At 31.5% G+C, this 21,091-nt stretch overlaps 2 protein-coding genes across 2 annotated transcripts in view; both read left to right on the forward strand.

Annotated features, from left to right (window-relative positions):
- Positions 1-21,091, forward strand: part of LOC106770235 (glycinol 4-dimethylallyltransferase-like) — a 54,463-nt gene that overhangs the window by 3,072 nt on the left and 30,300 nt on the right. Inside the window, exons 2-4 of the mRNA XM_022784772.1 lie at positions 5,811-6,085; positions 6,581-6,664; positions 6,752-6,826. Of these exons, the coding sequence (XP_022640493.1) occupies positions 5,811-6,085; positions 6,581-6,664; positions 6,752-6,826 (434 nt within the window). The remainder of the gene's footprint in view (positions 1-5,810; positions 6,086-6,580; positions 6,665-6,751; positions 6,827-21,091) is intronic.
- On the forward strand, positions 17,822-18,691 carry LOC106771436 (albumin-2-like). The gene has a single exon (XM_014657412.2). The coding sequence runs from the start codon at positions 17,933-17,935 to the stop codon at positions 18,620-18,622; it is 690 nt and encodes a 229-aa protein (XP_014512898.1). The 5' UTR covers positions 17,822-17,932; the 3' UTR covers positions 18,623-18,691.

A 21,091-nucleotide genomic window follows, 5' to 3' on the forward strand; every position in this document is an offset into this window, starting at 1 on the left:
AGCCTTCGGTAATTACCCAGGGCCAAAAGCCTTCGATAATTACCCAGGGCCAAAAGCCTTCGGTAATTACCCAGGGCCAAAAGCCTTCGGTAATTTCCGAGGGGCTAAGGCCTTCGGTAATTACCGAGGACTTTTGGCCCTGGGCAATTACCGACGGCTTTTGGCCCTGGGTAATTATCGAGGGTCAAAAGCCCTCGGTAAAAGTAGCGACGACTTATTTACCGAGGGCTTTTTGACCGTCGTCAGGCCCTCGGTAATTGGCCTTTAGCGACGNCTTGTGGCCTTTTCCGAGGGATTTTGGCCTTCGATAATGCCCTTCATTACTGTACTGGAATTTAGGCTTTGAAGGGTTTTGGACCAAAGGGGAACGGTTTTGGAGCGAAGGGGAAGGGTTTTGGAGCGAAGGGTTTTGGACGAGGAAGTATTCGACGAGGACTAGGGCTGGTGAGAATGAACTGCAGAGTGGGATTTTGGGTAAAATACTTCGAATACATTACCGAGGGTCTCCAGGCCGTGGGTAATTTTGTGCACCACTGCATTACCGACGACTCTTAGGCCATGGGTAAAACGCCGCCGGAAAAAAGCACTTTTCTGGTAGTGTTGGGTACCGTACGATCTCCTATGCGTAAGCAGGCCAACCGTCGGGACCGACCAACCGGTTTCCTTCCAACTCCCAGAACCGAACGATTTTCTCAAGATGACCGAACGGTTCTCGCTAAGACAGGCAACTGGGACATCCAAGGCCTACCATTCATCAGATCGGCCGACCATTTGATTATATTATAAACGATAACAACTGATTAAAGCCCTAATGGAGGTTAAGGCATGATTGGGCCGTCCTCAGGTCCAAGAAAGGTAAAACCCATTACAACTAGTATAAATAGAGGTCTCAAGTATGTCTTCAGGGCACATTGCACTCGCTGCACATTATGTATTACTCTCATCCCTTGATATTATCGTTCGGTCACTTAACTGACTTAAGCGCCGGAGTGCCTTTGGCAGGTACCCGCCCACCCAGCCTAGAGAACGAGGAAGGAGAACCAACAACTTGGAGCACGAGGAAATTGTAGGAAATCGTTCGGCCTTCTACACCAGAAAAAGCGTCCAGCATTCACGGATCGTCCGACCTTTCACACCACTTGGAATGCTCCAGGCTTCGTCCATCCGGTCGTCACCACTCAGCACCACTTTACACCCAAAAAAGAGTTAAAAGGAAAACTAAATCAATTTAAGATAAAGATTCAAGAGGGGTGAATTCTAATAAAAGTTCAAGACGAACTTGTCTAATTCGAAGATCAAAACAAATTAATGCAGATCGAAGATATAACCAACGATATGAGATATACCAAGAAGTCTTTTAAATAACTATATTATATTATTTTTTATTTAAAAGAATACATAACGTTACAGTAAATCAAGTACAAGTCTTTTAAATTTTTCTTACGCGTGTTGATTATTTTGCAATTCTTCTCCTATAAAATATTGACTATGTGCATTGTGTACGAATTTCTCCGTACCAATGAAATTTTATTTCTCCCTAAGGAAAATCAAATTTCATGGAGTCTTTTTGCCTATAAAATCTGGCATTCCTATCTTCTCTTGTACAAGGGTATCTCTACGTTCTTATCTTTTCTATAGAGTTTTGGGTTACTCTGCGTCGGCAGTTTCCATGGCTAGGGCAGATGTTATATCTTCTCCTAACGTCTTTTCAGTGACAAATGGTACCTATATTCACTATCTTCTAATTTTGTTCATTTTTCATTGCAAAGCTATTTGTAGAGTAATATGTGAAAGCATATGGTAATTGTAGGTCAGTTTTGGGTCAGGAAACTCTCCTTCAATAACATTTCCTGTGCAAGTATGTCTTTTCAGTTATACCTTCACTAGTGCAAAAACACTGTTTAACGTCACCCATCAGATGTCGGTTTCATGAAAAATCGACGTCTATTATTGCACGGTGGCATTATCGTAAATATATTGGTAAACTAGACGTCAGTTTTGATGTTAGGCGACATCTATGACATCATAGACGTCGCACCTGCCTCAAACCGACGTCAAATTGCTTGAGGTATGTGATAAGACAGACAATTCTACGTCGTCTAGAAAATGGCATCGACGTTCCAGTCTCTGATAGGAAATCAAACGTCAAACGGTTCAGCTCTAGACGTGGAATAGACGTCGGATCCCTTGAACAAGCGACGTCGGTTGGGCTACAATTAATGTTGTTCACCAAATTCCCAGGCGCTTAGACGTCACGTAGTCAAACGGCGACGTCTAAGGCCTATCTAGAAGGCGGGAAGACAAAAATCCTTCAATTTAGACGTCGGTTCTGAACGTAAGTGACGTCTACGTTCCTGTAATTGATTATTTTTACCAAATTCGAGGGTTTTAGACGTCGGCTAGGAGGGGCACCGACGTGAACTACCGTGACACGAAATCAAGCGTCAATCTTTTCAGCTTCTTTAAGAAGAATAGACGTCGGATCCTGATCAAACACTAACGTTTATAGACGTCGGTTTCTGGCGCAACCGACGCCCAATTTCATTTTAAATAAACCGCAGACCCTTCTAACCACTCAGTTTCTGATCACGTCTTCATCTCTCCTCCTTTTTCTCTGCTTCTCCTCTTCTTTTACTCCCTTGCGCACCTCTTCTTTTTATCTCTTTCGGCATTGCATTGTATTTTCTCATAACGTCATTGTCTTCGTCCTCTCCTTTTTCTCTCTTCATCGCAGGTGCGTGGTTTTTCTTATGCTTACCGTTTAAACTTTCTTTAGTTTTTTATCGATTATCTTGTGTTCAACTGATTAAAATTGGCCGTTTTTGTGTTGTGTTTTAGTGCAGTTTTGATCCACTCTTTGGGTAACAAAGTGCAACATTCTCCCTTTGCTAGTTTCCTCACAAATAGAGTGGCGATCTTTTGAGTTTTCTAGTTCTTCCGACCCAAAATGGAACTTGGGTCCTTGTCTACTTCTCGACACCGTAATTTTTTTCTGTTGCGGTTGAATAATTGGAAGTAGCCATGGACCCAGGTTCGGTTTTGGGTTGAAAGCACTAGAAGATTCAAAAGANAAGTAGCCATGGACCCAGGTTCGGTTTTGGGTTGAAAGCACTAGAAGATTCAAAAGACGCAAGCTTTTTTTGTGGGGAAACTAGCGAGAGGAGAGTGTTACACAATGCTACCGAAAGCCTGGATCAAAACTGCACTAAAACACAAAGTCATTGTTAGACGTCGGTTAAAGCCATGTCCGACGCTATAACAACATAGACGTCGGTTAGTGTCATTTTAAATCTCTTTATATATTCATGTTGACGTCGATTTAATCATAGTTGGACGTCTATATAGAGTAATTAGACGTCAGTGTGAGTATAAGCAGACATTTATATAGATGTCGGTGGATATCGTTAACTGACGTTTATATGGACGTCAGTTCTGACGAATTTCGACGTCCCATAGACGTCACCCGTATAGACGTCTGTTGTAAAAGTGACGTTAAAAGCCCAAATTAACCGACGTTAAATAGCGTTTTTGCACGAGTGCCTATTCCTTCAACTAAACTTTCTTGTGGTTATTTGATTAGCTTTCTTAGTATTTCACTCTAAAATCTTTATGTTCATCTATTAGGTGCAGGAATGACCTTTAATTATCACCCCTCACCACATAAATTTATCTATGACACAAGATTAATTTTAAAATAATAAAAAAGAGTAAATTTATTTATATTTTTTTTATTAAATAAATATTCCTCTTGGTATAGACTACTAAATAAAATAAATATTAAGATTAAAATGTTTTAGAGTCAGCTTAGCAAATGTTAAAGATTATATATTTTTGTTTCTTTTTATTATAGTTAGTATCAAGTAACATTGACTTAAATAAATATAAATATTTAAAAATAAGTTTAATATATAAATACTAGATTAATCTTATTTATTTTTAATATTTATTTTAGTTTCTATTTATAATTTGTATTTACTTAACTAATATTAAGATATTTATTATGAATTTATATATGTCATTCTATGAATGTTATTCTCCCATATTTTATACAATTTTTATGAGACTCATCTTTCGTAAATCTCATCACACTAATATTTTTACATTAAGATTCATCTCCTTTATTCACACTCATATTCTTCATTCATATTTATCAATTTCATCTACGTACATATCTTTCATTTATATTTTTTCTCACATTTTTTTAATCTATATTTTTTCTCACATACTTATTTTCTTCATTTATACTCAATTAATATTTATTTAGCAATTTTTTCTTGTAACAATTTTTTTACCAACTCTAAATACCTATTTTCTCGTAGTATATATCTGTATGTATGCAAAGAAACTTGATTTTTATTAGCCATTGAAAAAACCGATTGATGTCATTTTATTTTATATGTAAAATATGTATATATCTGTAAGAGGTTTTTTTTTTTTTCACAACTGTTATTTTTATTTTAACTTATATAATATAATGATTAACTGATTTGTTTGAAAAATATAATTATTAATTGATTAGTTTTTACATGTTACGGCCGCTTTGAAATATTTTTTTAAAAAAATTGTCATATAATTTTTAATTAATTTTTTAAAAAATAATTGTCATTTTGAAATATTTTTTATAAAATCGTCACAATTATTTTTATTTCTTAATTATATTTGCAATTTCTACTGCTAATATTAAGTTACTTAACCAATTTACATATATTATTAACTTAATAATATAATAAACAATTTAAAAGTTATGGAGACAGACAGCGTTGTATTAACTTTAGTAATAAATAATAATAATAATAATATCTTTACTTAAAAAGTTTATACAAATTAATAAATAAATTAAATGGTTATGAATATATAAGTATACATTTAATTTATTTATTTGTTAAACCGTTTTATTTCAAAATTAAAATTAAGAAGTTAAACATATTAATTGCAAAGCTACTACCGTCTAACCATAAGTCGAAGTGATATGGACCCGTGATGCTAGATATTTTTTTTTAAATAAAAAACTCATTCATTTTATAAAAGAAATATAATAATGTCTTTATTTGTGTTAATATATAAAATAAATATTTTAAAATTGTTAAAGGGATTTTGTGGATAAGTTTTTTTTTTTTGAAATATTTATGAGAATAAAATGAAACGAAAGATGCAAGAACTTTTGCATAATTTATATACGAATTAAAATTAGTTTTAAAGATATAAAAGCATGAAACATATTTTATAAATTACCTTACATATAAACTAATTTGAGTTTAGAAAAAAAAAAAAGGCTACTTTATTTTCTTTCTTTTTTACATTATCAGAATACATGTAAGAATAAAAAATAATAAATCTTTAAAATTTTAGATTGAAAGAAGTGAAGTGAAATAAGATTTTACTAGAATTAAATTTTGCCAATCAAATCCCCTTATAAAAGACCCATAGGTATCCTTCATATATAGTATCTCAATATTATTATAATTATATATTTTCTTATTAAAAATTTATTAAAAGAAAAAATACAACATATATGGAAGACCACGTCAAACAAATATTGAGTTTGAAAATCAATTAAAGTTGTTTTTTTTTTTTAAATATTATACATTATTAATAATTTTTTTTTCTTGTAAGTAACTATTGAATTTGACCTTTTTTTTTAAACCAAAATCTTGTCATATATTTTTTTAAGGTTTTCTCCAAAAAATCTACAGTTCTTTGATTTTTCTTATTTCAATTTTCAAATTTATCATTCTCATCTTTCCATGTTTAGTTTCAATAATTTTAAATATACCTTTCTTTTGTGCACGCTACAACACTTGGTACAATAGGATCTGGTGGATCAAAAGCTTCTAAGCACAATATAAAAGCTCAAATACAGTATAATCCTTTGAGGTCTCAAGAATCACCTTTTAATCATCACTACAAAAGCATTGAAAAAGGAGCAACATATGAAGATAGCAATAGAAATTATGTTGTGAAAGCCGTCACTGTACCATCTTCTGAGTCATCTGAAGCTTCCAACTCCAAAATCATTGTGGATTCTGTCAAAGATTTCATGGGCGTTTTATATCAATTTATTTACCCTTACACAGTGTACGCTCGAGTAACTGCAAACTTTCCATAGCTCTCATAATTAATATTGTTATAAGTTTTGTTCCTTTTCATTAAATTATCATTTGGATAATTAATATTAGAAAATCTATATGGACATGGGATAACATCATGTGTAAGTATAAAATTCATTTTACAAACTGGTTCTGTAAAGTTTAATTAGTCTTAAACTCCATTTTTTAACTTGGTATCAGAACTATGATTTAAACTCTATCTTAACGAAATTTTGTCTGTTGGACATATTGTTCCATCCGTGATCGTTATTGATTTATCTATTAATGTCTAGTCCGATGCTCGAAACCTATATATACCTTGATACGAGGGAAGTGAGTTAGAATTCTCACATAAACTAGAGATAAAACCAATTCAGAATATATTAGTGGATGGAAACCTTATTTTAAAAGCTGAATTTGTGGGATTAATTAGACTTAAAATCTATTTCTTAACATCATTCTTGTTTTAAATTAACTTTATTTATATTTTACAGACATCAGCAGCAATTTCTGCATCTCTTATTGCAGTAGAAAAACTATCAGATATATCTCCATTGTTTTTTATGGGTTTGTTACAGGTGACACTCCAAATATGTCGTTCTTTTAAATATACAATTCAAAACTACCCTTTAACCTCAATAATGCATTCTTTTGAGTTGTTTCAGGCTGTGCTACCTCACTTGTTCATGGATCTTTACGTTAATGGAGTGAATCAATTGTTTGACTTTGAAATAGATAAGGTATGAAACTTGTTCAAATCATTGCTAAATTATTTCTTTATTTTTTTTATTTATACTTTTTTATGTATTCCATAAAATAATACGATGAAACATGGTTGTTGTGTAAGATTTGTCCGAAGTAAAGCATTTGATCAGAAACATAGACTAACACAAGAACATCACGACAAGAATTTGAACAATTTATGTAAATTTAACTACCAAGCTGATTTTTTATATAAATCTAACATGGGCAAATATAGATAGGACAAAGTGTTTACTATTAGCAATATAGATAGGACAAAGTGAAGGGACAAATTAAGCTGGCACAGAAAGAAGGGCAGAACCATATGTAAGGGAACCGAGGACACATGTATGGCTGGACAAAAATAACTTATATGCACTATATTATAGTTAACGGTACTATATTATACTAAAAAAACCGATCCACTTCTACTACAAGTTCAGTATACTATTTTATGGTTCAGTATTTAAAAACTGAACTTATAACAATTTCGGAGTTAACTGTGAGAACTGTATCTACTCTATCCTCTTCTACAGTTTTTGTTCAACTAACTGTTTCGTCTTGCCAAAAAAAGTTATTTAATAATAAAATATTAATAAAAGAAACTGTTCACATAAAAAATTAATAATTAATTTTTTAAGACAAAATTTTTTTATCACAAATTTTTATATTTTTTATCATTAAACATATAATATTTTTTAAGTAATATTATTTTAAGTAATAAAAGTAAAACATATTTTTTTTAAATTAAATTTTATTAAATGATTAACTAATAGAAATCATAAAAGAAAAAAAAAGTATAAAAAAATAATACTTTAAATATATTATATTCTTTAACATATTATTAAATATGTAAAAATATGTTAAAAAAAACTTTTAATGATATTATTATTTATTTTAAAAATCAACTTACTTTAAAATAAATATCAGTATTATTATTTTCAAATGATAATATTTTACAGACTAAAACTAAAATAAATTTTTTAACATTAAATTTTATTAAATGACTATATAATGAAATATCATAAAAAATTAGTAATATAGCAAAAATAGTTAATATTATAGAAATATCAAATGACAAAAAATTAACAAACCTTTATTAAAAGTAACTTTCTCTAGTATCATCTTTTATTATATTATAATAATTAATAAATATTAGTTTAATTTTTACATAATAGAATATAAATACTAAATAATTGATAAATAAAAAATTATTTTAAAATAAAATAAGTAGAGAAAAAGATAAAATAAATTATATACACGTATAAAACAAAAAGATATAAATAAAAAATTTAAAAAATAAATATAAAATTAAAATAATATTCATGAAAAAATAAATATAAATAAATAAATAAATAAAAATGAAATAAATAAATAAAAATAAATAATTTCCATACACATATCATAATAAATGAAATATAAATAAAATAGAAAATAATAATATCAAGTAATTAGAAAATTAATTTGTAAGACACGTATGAATAAAATAAAATAAATATTAAAATAAATTTCAATTAAAAAGAACATGTATTGTTATACTATTCAGTTTAAAAACTAGTACAATTCAGTTTAAAATTAGTACAGTTCAGTTTAAAATTAGTATAGTTAGTAGTTCAGTTCAGTTTATATTCTAGTTTAGTACAATTTAGTATAACTCAGTTTAATCCATATTCATAAAACAAAAAACAGTTCAGTTTACTTTGTCTGAACTGTTTTATCGTTCAGTTTATACAAATTAGTTTTTAATTCAGTCCATATTTTAGTAGTACAGTACACTTCAGTTCTTTTTGCCGACCCATACTCATGATATTATTATACAAATCAACCAAATTTTTGAAAAAGGAACTTTATTCAATGGTAGCAAATTAAAACATATAAGGTTTGAAAGTAAGTACACAAATATACCATTCTTTCTTTTTTCCTTCTTTATGCGTTTATTCATTCATTCACTTCTTTTATCCTACCGAAAATGAAAAGAAACGAAATCACACACTAGGACTATACTATCTCATTACATCCCCTTACTACTACACTACAAAACCGTTGGAGTTTCTACCTCCGGTCACTTTCCAATCTTCAATTATGTCTTATTTCAACTACAAACCAATCATGTTTTTAATCAAATAACATACACAAAAAGAAATCAAACAACATATGATCAATTTTTCCATTGAAAAACATACTGACAAATATATCCATTGGTAAATGAAACACAAACATCCGTCGATTATTCTGATGGTAAATTTAACCGGTGAATCTTCTACCATCGGTAAATACCACACATGTGTTCGTCCCGTTGGTAATTAAAATTTTACCGTATATATCCATCAATAAAATGCGTTTTTTTTAGCGCTCGTTTATTACCAAGCCCTTTATGTCAACATTCTCTACCAAGCTTCCTAGGCTATTTGGGAATCCCGTCAACTTGGTTGGGCTTGTTAAATACTCTATTATTCTCTCTACATACTCCTCCGAGTTGTCATATGCATCACCAAGCTAACCAGGCTGGCTACCTAGAACTATATGAGCTTGCTACGTGCTCATCTGTGATATTCGAGCTCTTTAAATGGTCATTCGAGGTCACTAGCGCCCATTAGTTATCCAAGCTCTCCATAACACTTTTCGCTAAACTCTTTGCCAAGCTCTAGCTCTTTACCAAGCTTTTCACCTAGCTTGAGCTCCTTAGAAAATCTACATTGAGACCTTTACCATCATTAGTGCAACAACAATTGTTTTTGACAATTCGCTTTAGTTTTTGAACCGAGGCCTATACTGGTGAGGTAAAAAGGTGGGGGACTTCTGGCCTCAGTTCCAACTGAGGTAATATCCCAATGGATACTACTTTGGTTCTTCTGCAACCGAAGTGGTAAGGAAGAAGAAAGGGGGGGGTGAGGGGTTATTACCTCGGTTCAACCAAGGTAATAACGTGGTCCTATGACAGCGATTCAATCTAGAACCGATGCCAAAGCCCTTTATTTTTTTAATTTTCTTTTAAAAAATCATGTGCATCCTACGACACCGGTTGTGGTTGAACCGAGGCCATAAACATGCTTTCTACCTCGGTTTTGGCCACAACCGAGACCTATTCTCCTGGAAATTTTTTAATATTAGGTTTTCTTTTGTGATATCTACCATCACAAAAATAGACCTCCATATAAAACACAATATATGCAACACATAATCAACATAGAATCAATATTTACAACATATAATGTTTAAAGCATAATGTACAAAGTCTAATAGCTATAAATCAAAATGTGATAATGTATTTTAAATTCTAATAACTATGAACTATTGTATAATCTAATTAAATGCTTTGCAAGTGCCTTCCTTAAGAATGTAAGTGGCTTCTCAAGAAGTGGAGTAGGAATCTTGAATCTCTGCACACAAGAAACATGATATAGTGTATATGAATTTCAAATGATGGAGAAAAAAAAATTCATTAAATCTAAATATTATTGTTTCCCAACCTCTTGTAATATGGGCACAAATAATGTGTGTCATCCAATACATTACGTAGTATCCACACTCATATGACCTTTTTTGTCTGTGGCACTACAATACATCATCATAGTTGTAAATAGTTAATGAAAATCATTAAAACAAAACAACTATAAGAAAGTATGGCTTTAGCATATGTCAAACCTTGAGAGCCAACCATGAAAGCTTTCTACTGTTAGCAGTTGATCTCCCAACAAACATCATACGTGTTGCAATGGAACTATAGAAAAAAAGGTTTTAGCATTCATTTATATAAAAAGAAAGTCCAAACATTGATGTTCTTATCAATCAACTTCTTTACTGAGTTGTTTGGAGGAGACTTGTGCAATGAGCAGAACCACATAGCCTAACTCTCCGGTACGAAAACAATAAGTAGATGTCAATGGTGCCTGAAATTGATAATAACTTAATTGTTATATATTAAAATCACAGATGGAACTTTGAAGTTAACAAACTTCACTTACCCATATATATAAGGAATAAAATATATGTACCTCTCCCTTGCAAAGTTGCTGATGAGATATGTTCTGATGTCATAAAATTATTTGCTTCGTGATTGACTTGGGGAACAATGAACCCATACACATCATTTCTACCTCAAGTTGTTACTTGCATCAAACATATACCTGAAATAAAAAATTACGTTTGATATAAGTATACTAGATATATAAATCAATTTTATATAAATAATTGCTCATATATTTACATCATCCATAGCTGAATTAATGTAATATTCAGCTCTTCTTTTCCCGACGCAAGCTCTTTGGCATCTTGACTATGCAAGTATATTGGGACCTCAGTGCCTCTCTCAAATACATTAGGATTATATTCAACCTTCATAGGCTCATCTGCAATGACATCACAGTGTTGTTGTAATGCACCAAGAGGATCGTCCTCAGATAAACAAATCTTCTCATGTCCATGCATTTGTTATTACATGGAAAAATAGGATAAGTTTCGACATCAATAACATGTAAACTTTAAAATTGAGAAGTGTAAAGTAGGAGTCCATACCAGGGGGTCAAAAACAGAACCAACCAAGTGTTTAGGCCAAGCGATAAAAGACAAGAATGCTTGTGCCACACTGAAAATTTCATCTGTGGGAAGAGGAATTGAGACATCTCGTATGATAATGTCGTCTACCGAGACCTTCAACTCATCCTCTGATAGCTCCATACCACGAACAAAAGTCGTTGCCTAAAACATTGTTCCCCGAGCTACCAGCATCGTCCCGATACCATAAAAAACTTATAGCAAACATGGACTAGCATCGTCCATGTCGTCCCTTAGGACGACTGGTATTGAACAACTTCCTTTCCCGTTTTTCCCTGTCAGAGTAAATGTTAGATTATACAAATAATAAATTATTCAACAAAAATGTTTATTAATTTTACATGTGGGAGACACAAAATGTTCCTGTACAGGAGATGGCTACGAGCATATCCCGTAACTGTCAAACTGCTGCTAGAACTGACGCATAACTCTTTCAGTCACTTCTGTAGTGACTTCATCATACGATTCTGCCTTAAATTATGCCCTAAGCTTTTTTAAGATCTCTTGTATCACGCTTTGTTCATACTCTTGGTTGTGTGCACATGAAGTCTGACGCGAGGAACTCCCAAAATAATCTTTAATGCCTACTCCAATACCAACAGCACGCACTTGTCCAAGGTGCTCAGGTCATCCAACATGCATGTTGCGAAGGGACCTTAACTGTTTTGAATGAACCTCCATGGGCTATCAAGGAACCTCCACTGGTTGTCTGAACTTTCTTTTCCCCTCTTTAGCCTCTCAATTATTTGATCGGGCTCCCCATTATAATCAGTTTGCATGGCGGTGTTCCTTGTGCCACCCGATTGTTTTACCAAGTTCGCCGCACTGCCTAACGAGCTTTGCGTCGAACTTTTCACAAAACTCTTCATCAAGCTATGTGTTGAGCTCTCCATGCACAATGGCAACCTATCCATGTTACTTGGACCTCTTCCTACTACTCGACAATGTTGCATAGTCCTTTTGTCATTCGGCACACTTGCCGAGCTCCACCTTCTACTTGTTCTCTCTCCTCTATCTTCATGTTTTCAAACTGGCCCTAGAGAGTTTGAAGTCGAACTTGCTTAACACAATCATCTCCTTTGTATGCCTGCTCTGGAATCTCCCACACTTCTCTTGAAGATGCACCTTTTACTATCTTCTCAAAGTCTGACTCGTTCATGGCTCTGTACAATATGGACAAACTGCTTTGTCCTTTACTTGCGTTTTTATAAACCCATCAATTTGGGAAACCATCTTCTCTTCATCATCCGCTACTTCTTGGTACCTATTCTCTACTACATCCCACACGTCTTGAATCTAAAAAAAACTTTCATCTACAAACTCAAATTATATAATTAGCTTTCTTCGTTAATTGTGATAGGGACATACAATTTACAAGAATAATCATCTCTCTTTCACTTCCTCAAACAATTAAGCACGCTATCTCTCTTTTCCACTCAGGAATTCTCTCTTTTTTTTCTCACTCACAACATAAAAGCTCTAATATCAATTTGTGAAATATAAATGCGACACACACATTGATAATTACATTGTAAAACATTGTGTCTTCATTAATTTGAATGTTGCAGGCCATTTAAATAGCCACAAAACCAAGTACAATAGAAATTAAAAACAAAATAAGAATTACCACATAATAATAACTTACTGAGTATAATAGTTGGCCGGGTATAAAAACAGAAAAAGTAACTGACCACAATAACTAAAATCAAATGGCAACATAAACAACTAAAATAAAGACTCAAACGAAATTACAAATAAAACTCTCCTAATTTAAGTTTATCCAATACAAACTGCTACTAATGGGAGTACCTCAATCTATATAGTTTTGAATGGGAGTACATCAACGTAGAAAAAGGTAAGAATATTTAGACGTAATATTACTACCACTAGTGCAAAAACGTTGTTTGACATCACACGTTAGACGTCGGTTAAGGGTAAGCGCGACATATATTGATGATCGGTGACATTTCCGTAAATAAGTTGGCAATATAGGCGTTAGTTAGTTGGATCACCGACATCTATAGTATTTTACACGTTGGGCATTCCAACTTGACGTATATATCTCTGACAGTTAGGTGAAAAGTCATTTCTTTCAGCCTTATAGACGTCCGTTCGGCGGGGCCCCAACGTCTATATGGCAGAAATTAATGCTGCTCACCTACCTGTCAAACTCCTGCCAACCGACGCCTATATGTCTGCCAGGTAGGTGAATAGTCACTCTTTTCAGTGCTATAGACGTTGGATCCCACCACATTGACATCTATATGGATTTGTAGACGTTAGTTGCCTCAATACCCGACGTCTAAATTCCTACCAGGTATGTGAAAAGTCATTTGTTTCCGCCTACAAGACGTCTCATCCCACCAAGCTCGACGTCTATATACAACACAAATATTAATTTTTAAATCGAATGGGCATCATATTAGTCAGGCGATCGACGTATATGCGATTACAGACGTTGGTGTTGTGTACAACCGACGTCTAATTTCTTGTTAAATAATCCTTCGAACCAGTGGTTTGCGAACAAACACTTTGATCGTCTTTGCCTTTTCTCTCCGCTACTTTGCATTTCTAGGTAAGTTTCCTCTCCTTTTAAGTATTTAAAAGTTATTTTTACTCCGATTAAAGTAATGTTTGATGTATTATCTCTCATTTGAACCGATTAAAATGAGTTTTCGTTGTGTTTTGGTGTGTTTTTTTTGTTGTGTCTTTGTGTAACGTAGTGCACCTTCTCCCTTTGCTAGTTTTTTCATAAGGAAAACTTGCGTTTTTTGGATTTCTTATGGCATTTCAACCCAAGGACGAACTTGGGTTGTTGCCTATGTCCATTCCGACCGTCAACGAAAAAGTGTACGATGAGAATACACCGTATTATCACCGTTTTCTTTTTCATTAGCGGTCGGAATGGACCTAGGCAATGACCCAGGTTCGTCTTTGGGTTGAAATGCCATGAGAAATAAAAAAGACACAAATTTTTCTTGCGAAGAAACTAGCAAAGGAAGGAGGTGTTACTACGCTACCCTAAGACACGACAAAAACCACACCAAAACACAACGGTACTATATACGTCGATTCATGTACAAACCGACGTCTATGATGTGCCAAAGACGTCGGTTAATGCAATGTGTGACGGCTTTATAGACGTCCATAGTGTTGCAGACTGACGTCTAAGGTGACCTTAGACGTCAGTTAGTGCAATGTCTGATGCCTTTGTAGATGTCGTTTTTTGAACTGAATTGACGTCTATTTCGATGTCGCACCTGCAAAAAAATGACGTCCCGTTAACGTCACCCGTAAAGACGTCGGTTCTAGAAGTGACGTTAAAATCCCAAAATAACTGACGTCTAAAGTCCTTTCTGCACTAGTGTACCTTTTATAATCTACCACCTCAAATTAATAAATATTTGACCTTATTTCTCTAAATTGTAATAAACATAAGATTATTGATTTTTACAGAAATTCTTTTAAATCATACTTTGATTTATTCTTAATTAATTACTGTATGTGCGGAAGTGGAAATTTAATTTTCACACCATTCCATTCTTCAATTAATAAATATTTTAAACATCTACTTAAAGGCAAAATCAATTAAAGAATTTTACAATAAACTTTCACTTACCACTTTAAATATGAATTGCTTAAAATTAAAAAATGTTTATAAATTAGAGAAAGTTGTTTATTTAAATAAATTTTTTCAATTTATTTGTTTTCAGTATCATATTGAAATAACATATTTTTTACTTATATGTAACTTTATAAACAGCCCTCAATATAAAGAACTTTATATTGAGTTAAGTTTAATTTGTTAAGAGACAACTTTACATATTAAGTCTAACAATATGAGTACGTGTATTTCCTTGACATTCCTGAAGCTTGTTTCTATTTTTTCATTCAACACTTTTAATCTTTTATCAACTGAAAGTGAAATGCTAGATGTATAAAAACCAAATATTTATTTTCTTTTTATCTATAAACTCAAATTCTGTGAAATTTAAATTAGACTTTATTTAAATTTACTCATTTGCTACGTATTATTTTTCTCAAAGTTTCTTTAACTTTAAATTCAGATTCTTTTAAATAGTCACATGTATTTTTAAAAATCTAATTTCTTTTGTATATTATGCGTAATTTTAATAGTACATCTAATCTTCTAAATTTTCAACAACTAATCAATTGAGAAAGTTTAGTTCAACGTAATATATCATCTAACTGTTAATAAAAATAAAATAAAAAGCTAAATCACTTTTACAGGGACTAAAATTATACATCTGCACAACTATGGAGAGATTAAAAGTGGATGAGTTTCAATTTTTTTATGAAAATACTCTTAACAAATACTAGTTTTCAAAATCTAAAACAATATAAAAAATAGTTTCTGCAGTGTAGATATTTTCTTTATTATTATATGCTTAAATTTTAATAACTTTTACAAGTTCAACAACTTGAGTGAAAATAAATATTAACTTTATTTGATTATATTTTAAACAACTTAAAAAATAAAATATAAGATGTACTATGTACAAGAAAAACAAGTTACAACATAGTTATACAGAACATAACATACTTATGTAATAATAATCATAAGAATGAGAATAAAAGGGAAACGAAATACATCCAAAAAATATAAAGATTGTATATATAGGTTTTCGATTTTTTTTTCACATTAATGTATGTGTTGGTGTAAATCTCAATGTTTCAGAAATAAATCAAAGTCAATTTTCTAAAGAATTTTATATTACATAAATTCTTCAAAAATTAACATAAACAAGTACTGTTAAGTTGCGATCGAATGAGCAAAAAACCTAGCATTTCAAATAGTCTGCCTAAGAACATACAAAACTTTGGAAGAGTTTAATATATCAGATTCTAACTAAATTGATAATTGGAAAAAAAAAAGAGTAATGCAAGACGTACCACAGCGGCAAGGTATAGGCACGACGAAAAACTAGACGTAGTTCAGTTGGAATGAATCATTACAAAATAAAGTATGTTTTACTACCTTTGTGTATAAACAAGTTTTCTACTCAACTTTTTTTTTAAACCTAAGTGTTCAACGCAGACCAAAAATCCTACAAAGTAATATTAATTTGTCTACCATGACTTTCCTATGTTTCAAATATTAAACACTTTTCAAACTCCCTTCTTCTAATGTTTTCTTATGTTTGAAATATAACTTCTTAGCATTAATTGGTCTATCATGGTGATTATGCATAGCATGTTTAACTCCTACAATACAAAGTTGAAGAAGATTGCCACAGTTATATATATATATATATATATATGTATATATACTACAGTCCAATGGCATATTGTTTTAAGTTAGACAACGAGTTTTGTAGTTTTGCTTTGTTTTTTTCTTAGGAAATTCGACCTCAATCTAATCCCTTCCTAACGTTTTAAAATTTCATTCTGGATTTTTTTTATCCCATTATTTAAAAATGTGTCATTAACCTATGGAATAATATAATACAGACGTTAATAAGATATACACATGTGAACTATGAAATTGTTATATTATGTAAATAATATTTAAAGTAATTGTCCACACCTTGTTTTACTAAGCGTTTTGATCAAGGACAAATTATAAAATAATACCTAATGTGAAAAGCATGGGATATGAAAATATACTATTGCATTGCAGATGAACATTGGATTATTTCTTTCAAATAGTTTGATATATAATATATTTATGCAATAATTGATTATAAATTATTAATTAAACTATCATATCGTAGAAGCAATGGAACACATTATTATTGAGTATGGATGTACCAGTTAGCAGTTTTAGGTTTATTCATGTCGGTCTTTTCTATAACTTTATATATAACCATTTAAAGTTGTTTCCAATTGACGGTAAAACACAGTATAATTTTTTTTTATTATTTTTATGTTTAAATAAGTTTTTCATTCTACGTTCTCTTTAAACACTACCTAAGTGTTTAATTACTGTTACAAACTATCTATCCCTACACAATACTATTATTCGTCTACTATGATTTTACTATGTTTAAAATATTAAACACAATTCAAACTTAGTGTTTTTCTATTTTTCAAACAGAACTTCCTCCGTATTAGTTCGTCTACCATGGTTGTTGTGATTAACACATGGAATAAAATAATATAGATGTTTATACGATATACACATGTGATTAATATGAAATTGTTATATTATGTAAATAATATTTAAATTAATTGTCCACCTCGTGTTTTACTCTTACTAAGCGTTTTGATCGAGGACTAATTATAATATAATTTCTAATTCCTCATGTAAAATGCATGGGACGTGAAATATACTATTGCATTGCAGATTAAGGTTACGTGTTACCCCTAGCTTAAACCTTATCCCCAAGACGTTTGTCATTTAATATTACAATAATAAAGTTAGATGAAGCCAATAACAGAAAGGACTGATAACATTTACAAGGCTGGTTTGTCACTCCAACAGTATAAATAGGTGGCATGGAGAGGAATGTAAGCATCCCGAAATCAAATCATATATCTCTCTTGCACTCTTTATATCTACCTTAGTCCCTCTTCTTGTGTTAAGAAAAATGTCAAACCTTCCTTACATNAATGCTGCATTTCGTTCATCAAGAGAATATGAAGTGTATTTCTTCGCCAAGAACAAGTATGTGAGGTTGCATTACACTCCCGGAAGAACTGATGACAAGATTTTAACTAATCTGCGCTTGATTAGTAGTGGTTTTCCATCACTTGCAGGAACGCCATTTGCAGAACCTGGAATAGACTGTTCCTTCGACACTGAAGCGAGTGAAGCATACGTGTTCTCCGGCAACAAGTGTGCNTACATAGACTATGCTCCAGGTACAACAAATGACAAGATACTCGCAGGTCCTACCACAATTGCTCAAATGTTTCCTGTTCTCAAAAACACGGTCTTTGCGGATGGNATAGACTCTGCATTTAGATCCACCAGAGGAAAAGAAGTTTACTTATTCAAGGGCAATAAGTATGTTCGCATAGCCTATGATTCGAAGCAGCTTGTTGGCAGCATTCGCAACATCGCTGATGGCTTTCCTATTCTGAATGGTACCATCTTTGAAAGTGGAATCGATGCGTGTTTTGCTTCTCATAANGAGTCTGAAGCTTACCTTTTCAAAGGAGACAAGTATGTGCGTATCCATTTCACCCCAGGTNAAACTAATGACACTCTTATCGGTGATGTCAGGCCTATCCTTGATGGTTGGCCCGTTCTTAGAGGCATTTTGCCTGTCAGCTAAACAAGCNTTCACTCTCATGCATCAACCACCTTAGCCTCCTCACAATCAATAACGTTTGTTTTCTTTCTCTTTAATGTAACATTGGATTGGAAGCATGTTTCCTTTCCTAATGTAACAAGTCTGAATGTTTGTCTTTCCTTTNCTGTACTTGCATGTTTCTTTCCTATCGTCATGTAATTTCTGCACTTAATAAAAGCGGGTGGTTCAGTTTGATAGAATGATTGTTATAGATTTACTTCAATCCGTAATTTTTTTTATGACTTTATGAATAATTCTTATCACACCGTAAATATTCCTCTCATCTTTGCTACAAAAGGAAAGTCTCTGTAATCAAATTCTATATAACAGAATAAATAAACTAGGTTTTGGAGGAGCAACAAACCATAATATTTCAAGGACAACAATTTATGAAAAAGGTATCTGAGATAAAATCATCAATTATGAAAGATAAACTCTTTTCTCTCAATATGTNACCCAATTTGCATTCAAAATTTCAACTCAAAACAACTTATTAAATTTGAATACCTATTCATTTTTCTAAGCTAGGTTAAATAAAAAAGATGAATGGGAGAGATTAATCTCATATTAACTTAAATAAATATAAATATAAAATTTTTTAGTATTTTGCATTATGTTAGAGTTGATTCTATTAAGGTCTAATATTAAGCGGACTCTACTTCAACAGAAATAAAAATATTTTATTAGAAAAATTAGAAATAAATTCACATAATATTTTTTTCAGAAAAAGAAACATTTTTTCTTCATCTTAGAGTAAACTAAATAAATCTTAAGAATTTTAACATTTAGCCGGAACCAATATACAAAAATTATTTTTTTATTTTTCTTGTAATATTAGAAAGTGATATATTAATTTATGATACATAAAAGGTGATAACCACTAAAAAAAATTTCAATGTTTGCTTCGTATTTGGAAGGTAGATTCCCAATAATTGTAAAGATAAATTTTTTAATCATTTATATATATATATATATATATATATATATATATATTGGTAACCTATATCGTGGTAAGATGACAACAAAAAAAAAACATATAAAACAGAAGTTCAGGAGTTGTTACCAATATTTATTCTAACAAATTTTTGAAAATATAAAAGAAAAAGTGATCATATTCAACTAAGTTAACCACATACAAAGAATTTAATAAACAAACTAAGTCCTATATCAACTTAGTTAAAAATTTCAAAAGTAAAATAGTCCAGTTGTTTTTAAGACTTAAACACTAAATACTTGCCCTACTTTTTTTAATTGTTTGCTAGACGAATGCAACAATAAAATTCAAAATATTTTATTTTATATGTTCCTCCTAAAGAAGTAGGGACTAGAAATTACGAAAACTAATTTATATCATGTCCCGTGTCATGCCTCTTTCTTTTTTTATGTCATCTAATCCAATTCGTCTCCACTTCAAATAAGATCATACCAATTGTGACATAGAGATGGTGATATGAACCTTTTCACCAATTTTTTTATCTTATTATATTTACATGTATCATCCTTCACATGCAATTACTTAGACAGTAGTTTAAATAATTTTACAGTCCAAGACAAAACCTTTTTCTTTCTTCCCTCAATCAGTACTACCTTATTTGCTTGGATGGTGTGTAACTACATGCTATTATCGATGGTCAAACTTTGTCGAAAGCTTCAAATATTGTTGATATTGATTTTTTTCGATGGATTACTAATAGATCAAAATCCATTGATAATAATACAGTCGATAATATTTATTGAAGACATTTTATATATGTCAATAATTATCTACTAAAATATTCATTAGTAAATATAAAATTATCTGTCAGTAATTACTGATAAAACAATTTATCGATAAATACAATAAAAATCCATTGGTAATTATCGACAAAAGAATCTATCAGTGAATCCGTCGGTAAATACCACAATTTGGTTCATCTTCTTCCTCTCTTTCCTTCTTCTTCTTTCCTTTATTTTTTTTCCAATCCACAAAAACGAACATATTGTACAGATTCATACAATTTTATGCACAAAATTTCATCATCTAAGTTTTGCTTTGTTTGATAATTTCACTATCACCCAATTACAATTATAACAATTTCATACAAATTCACACAATTTCACAACCTACAGAAAATTATATTCAACCAGCAAATCACTTCACCACAAACACAAATAAAAAAAATGAAAAAACAGAGAAAATAGATAAGGGGAGCTGGCTTCAAATCCATTATTGTCCAGCGACAATGTGCGTGGAGAAAGTGTGTGGCACGATTACAATTGATACATCAATCTATTTACCATCATGTATCAAGTGAGACTCTAGCTTACAACTTGTCGAAGAGATTAGCCAAGTTGTTTGAATCTAAAAATTCCTTGAATAAGGCATTCCTTATTAAGAAGCTAGTAAACTTGAAATACATGTTTTTGAATAGCTAAATAGTTAAGTAGTTTTTACAATGTCGTGAATCAGTT

Source organism: Vigna radiata, chromosome 8, assembly GCF_000741045.1.
Source record: "Vigna radiata var. radiata cultivar VC1973A chromosome 8, Vradiata_ver6, whole genome shotgun sequence".
Classification (NCBI taxonomy): Eukaryota; Viridiplantae; Streptophyta; class Magnoliopsida; order Fabales; family Fabaceae; genus Vigna; species Vigna radiata.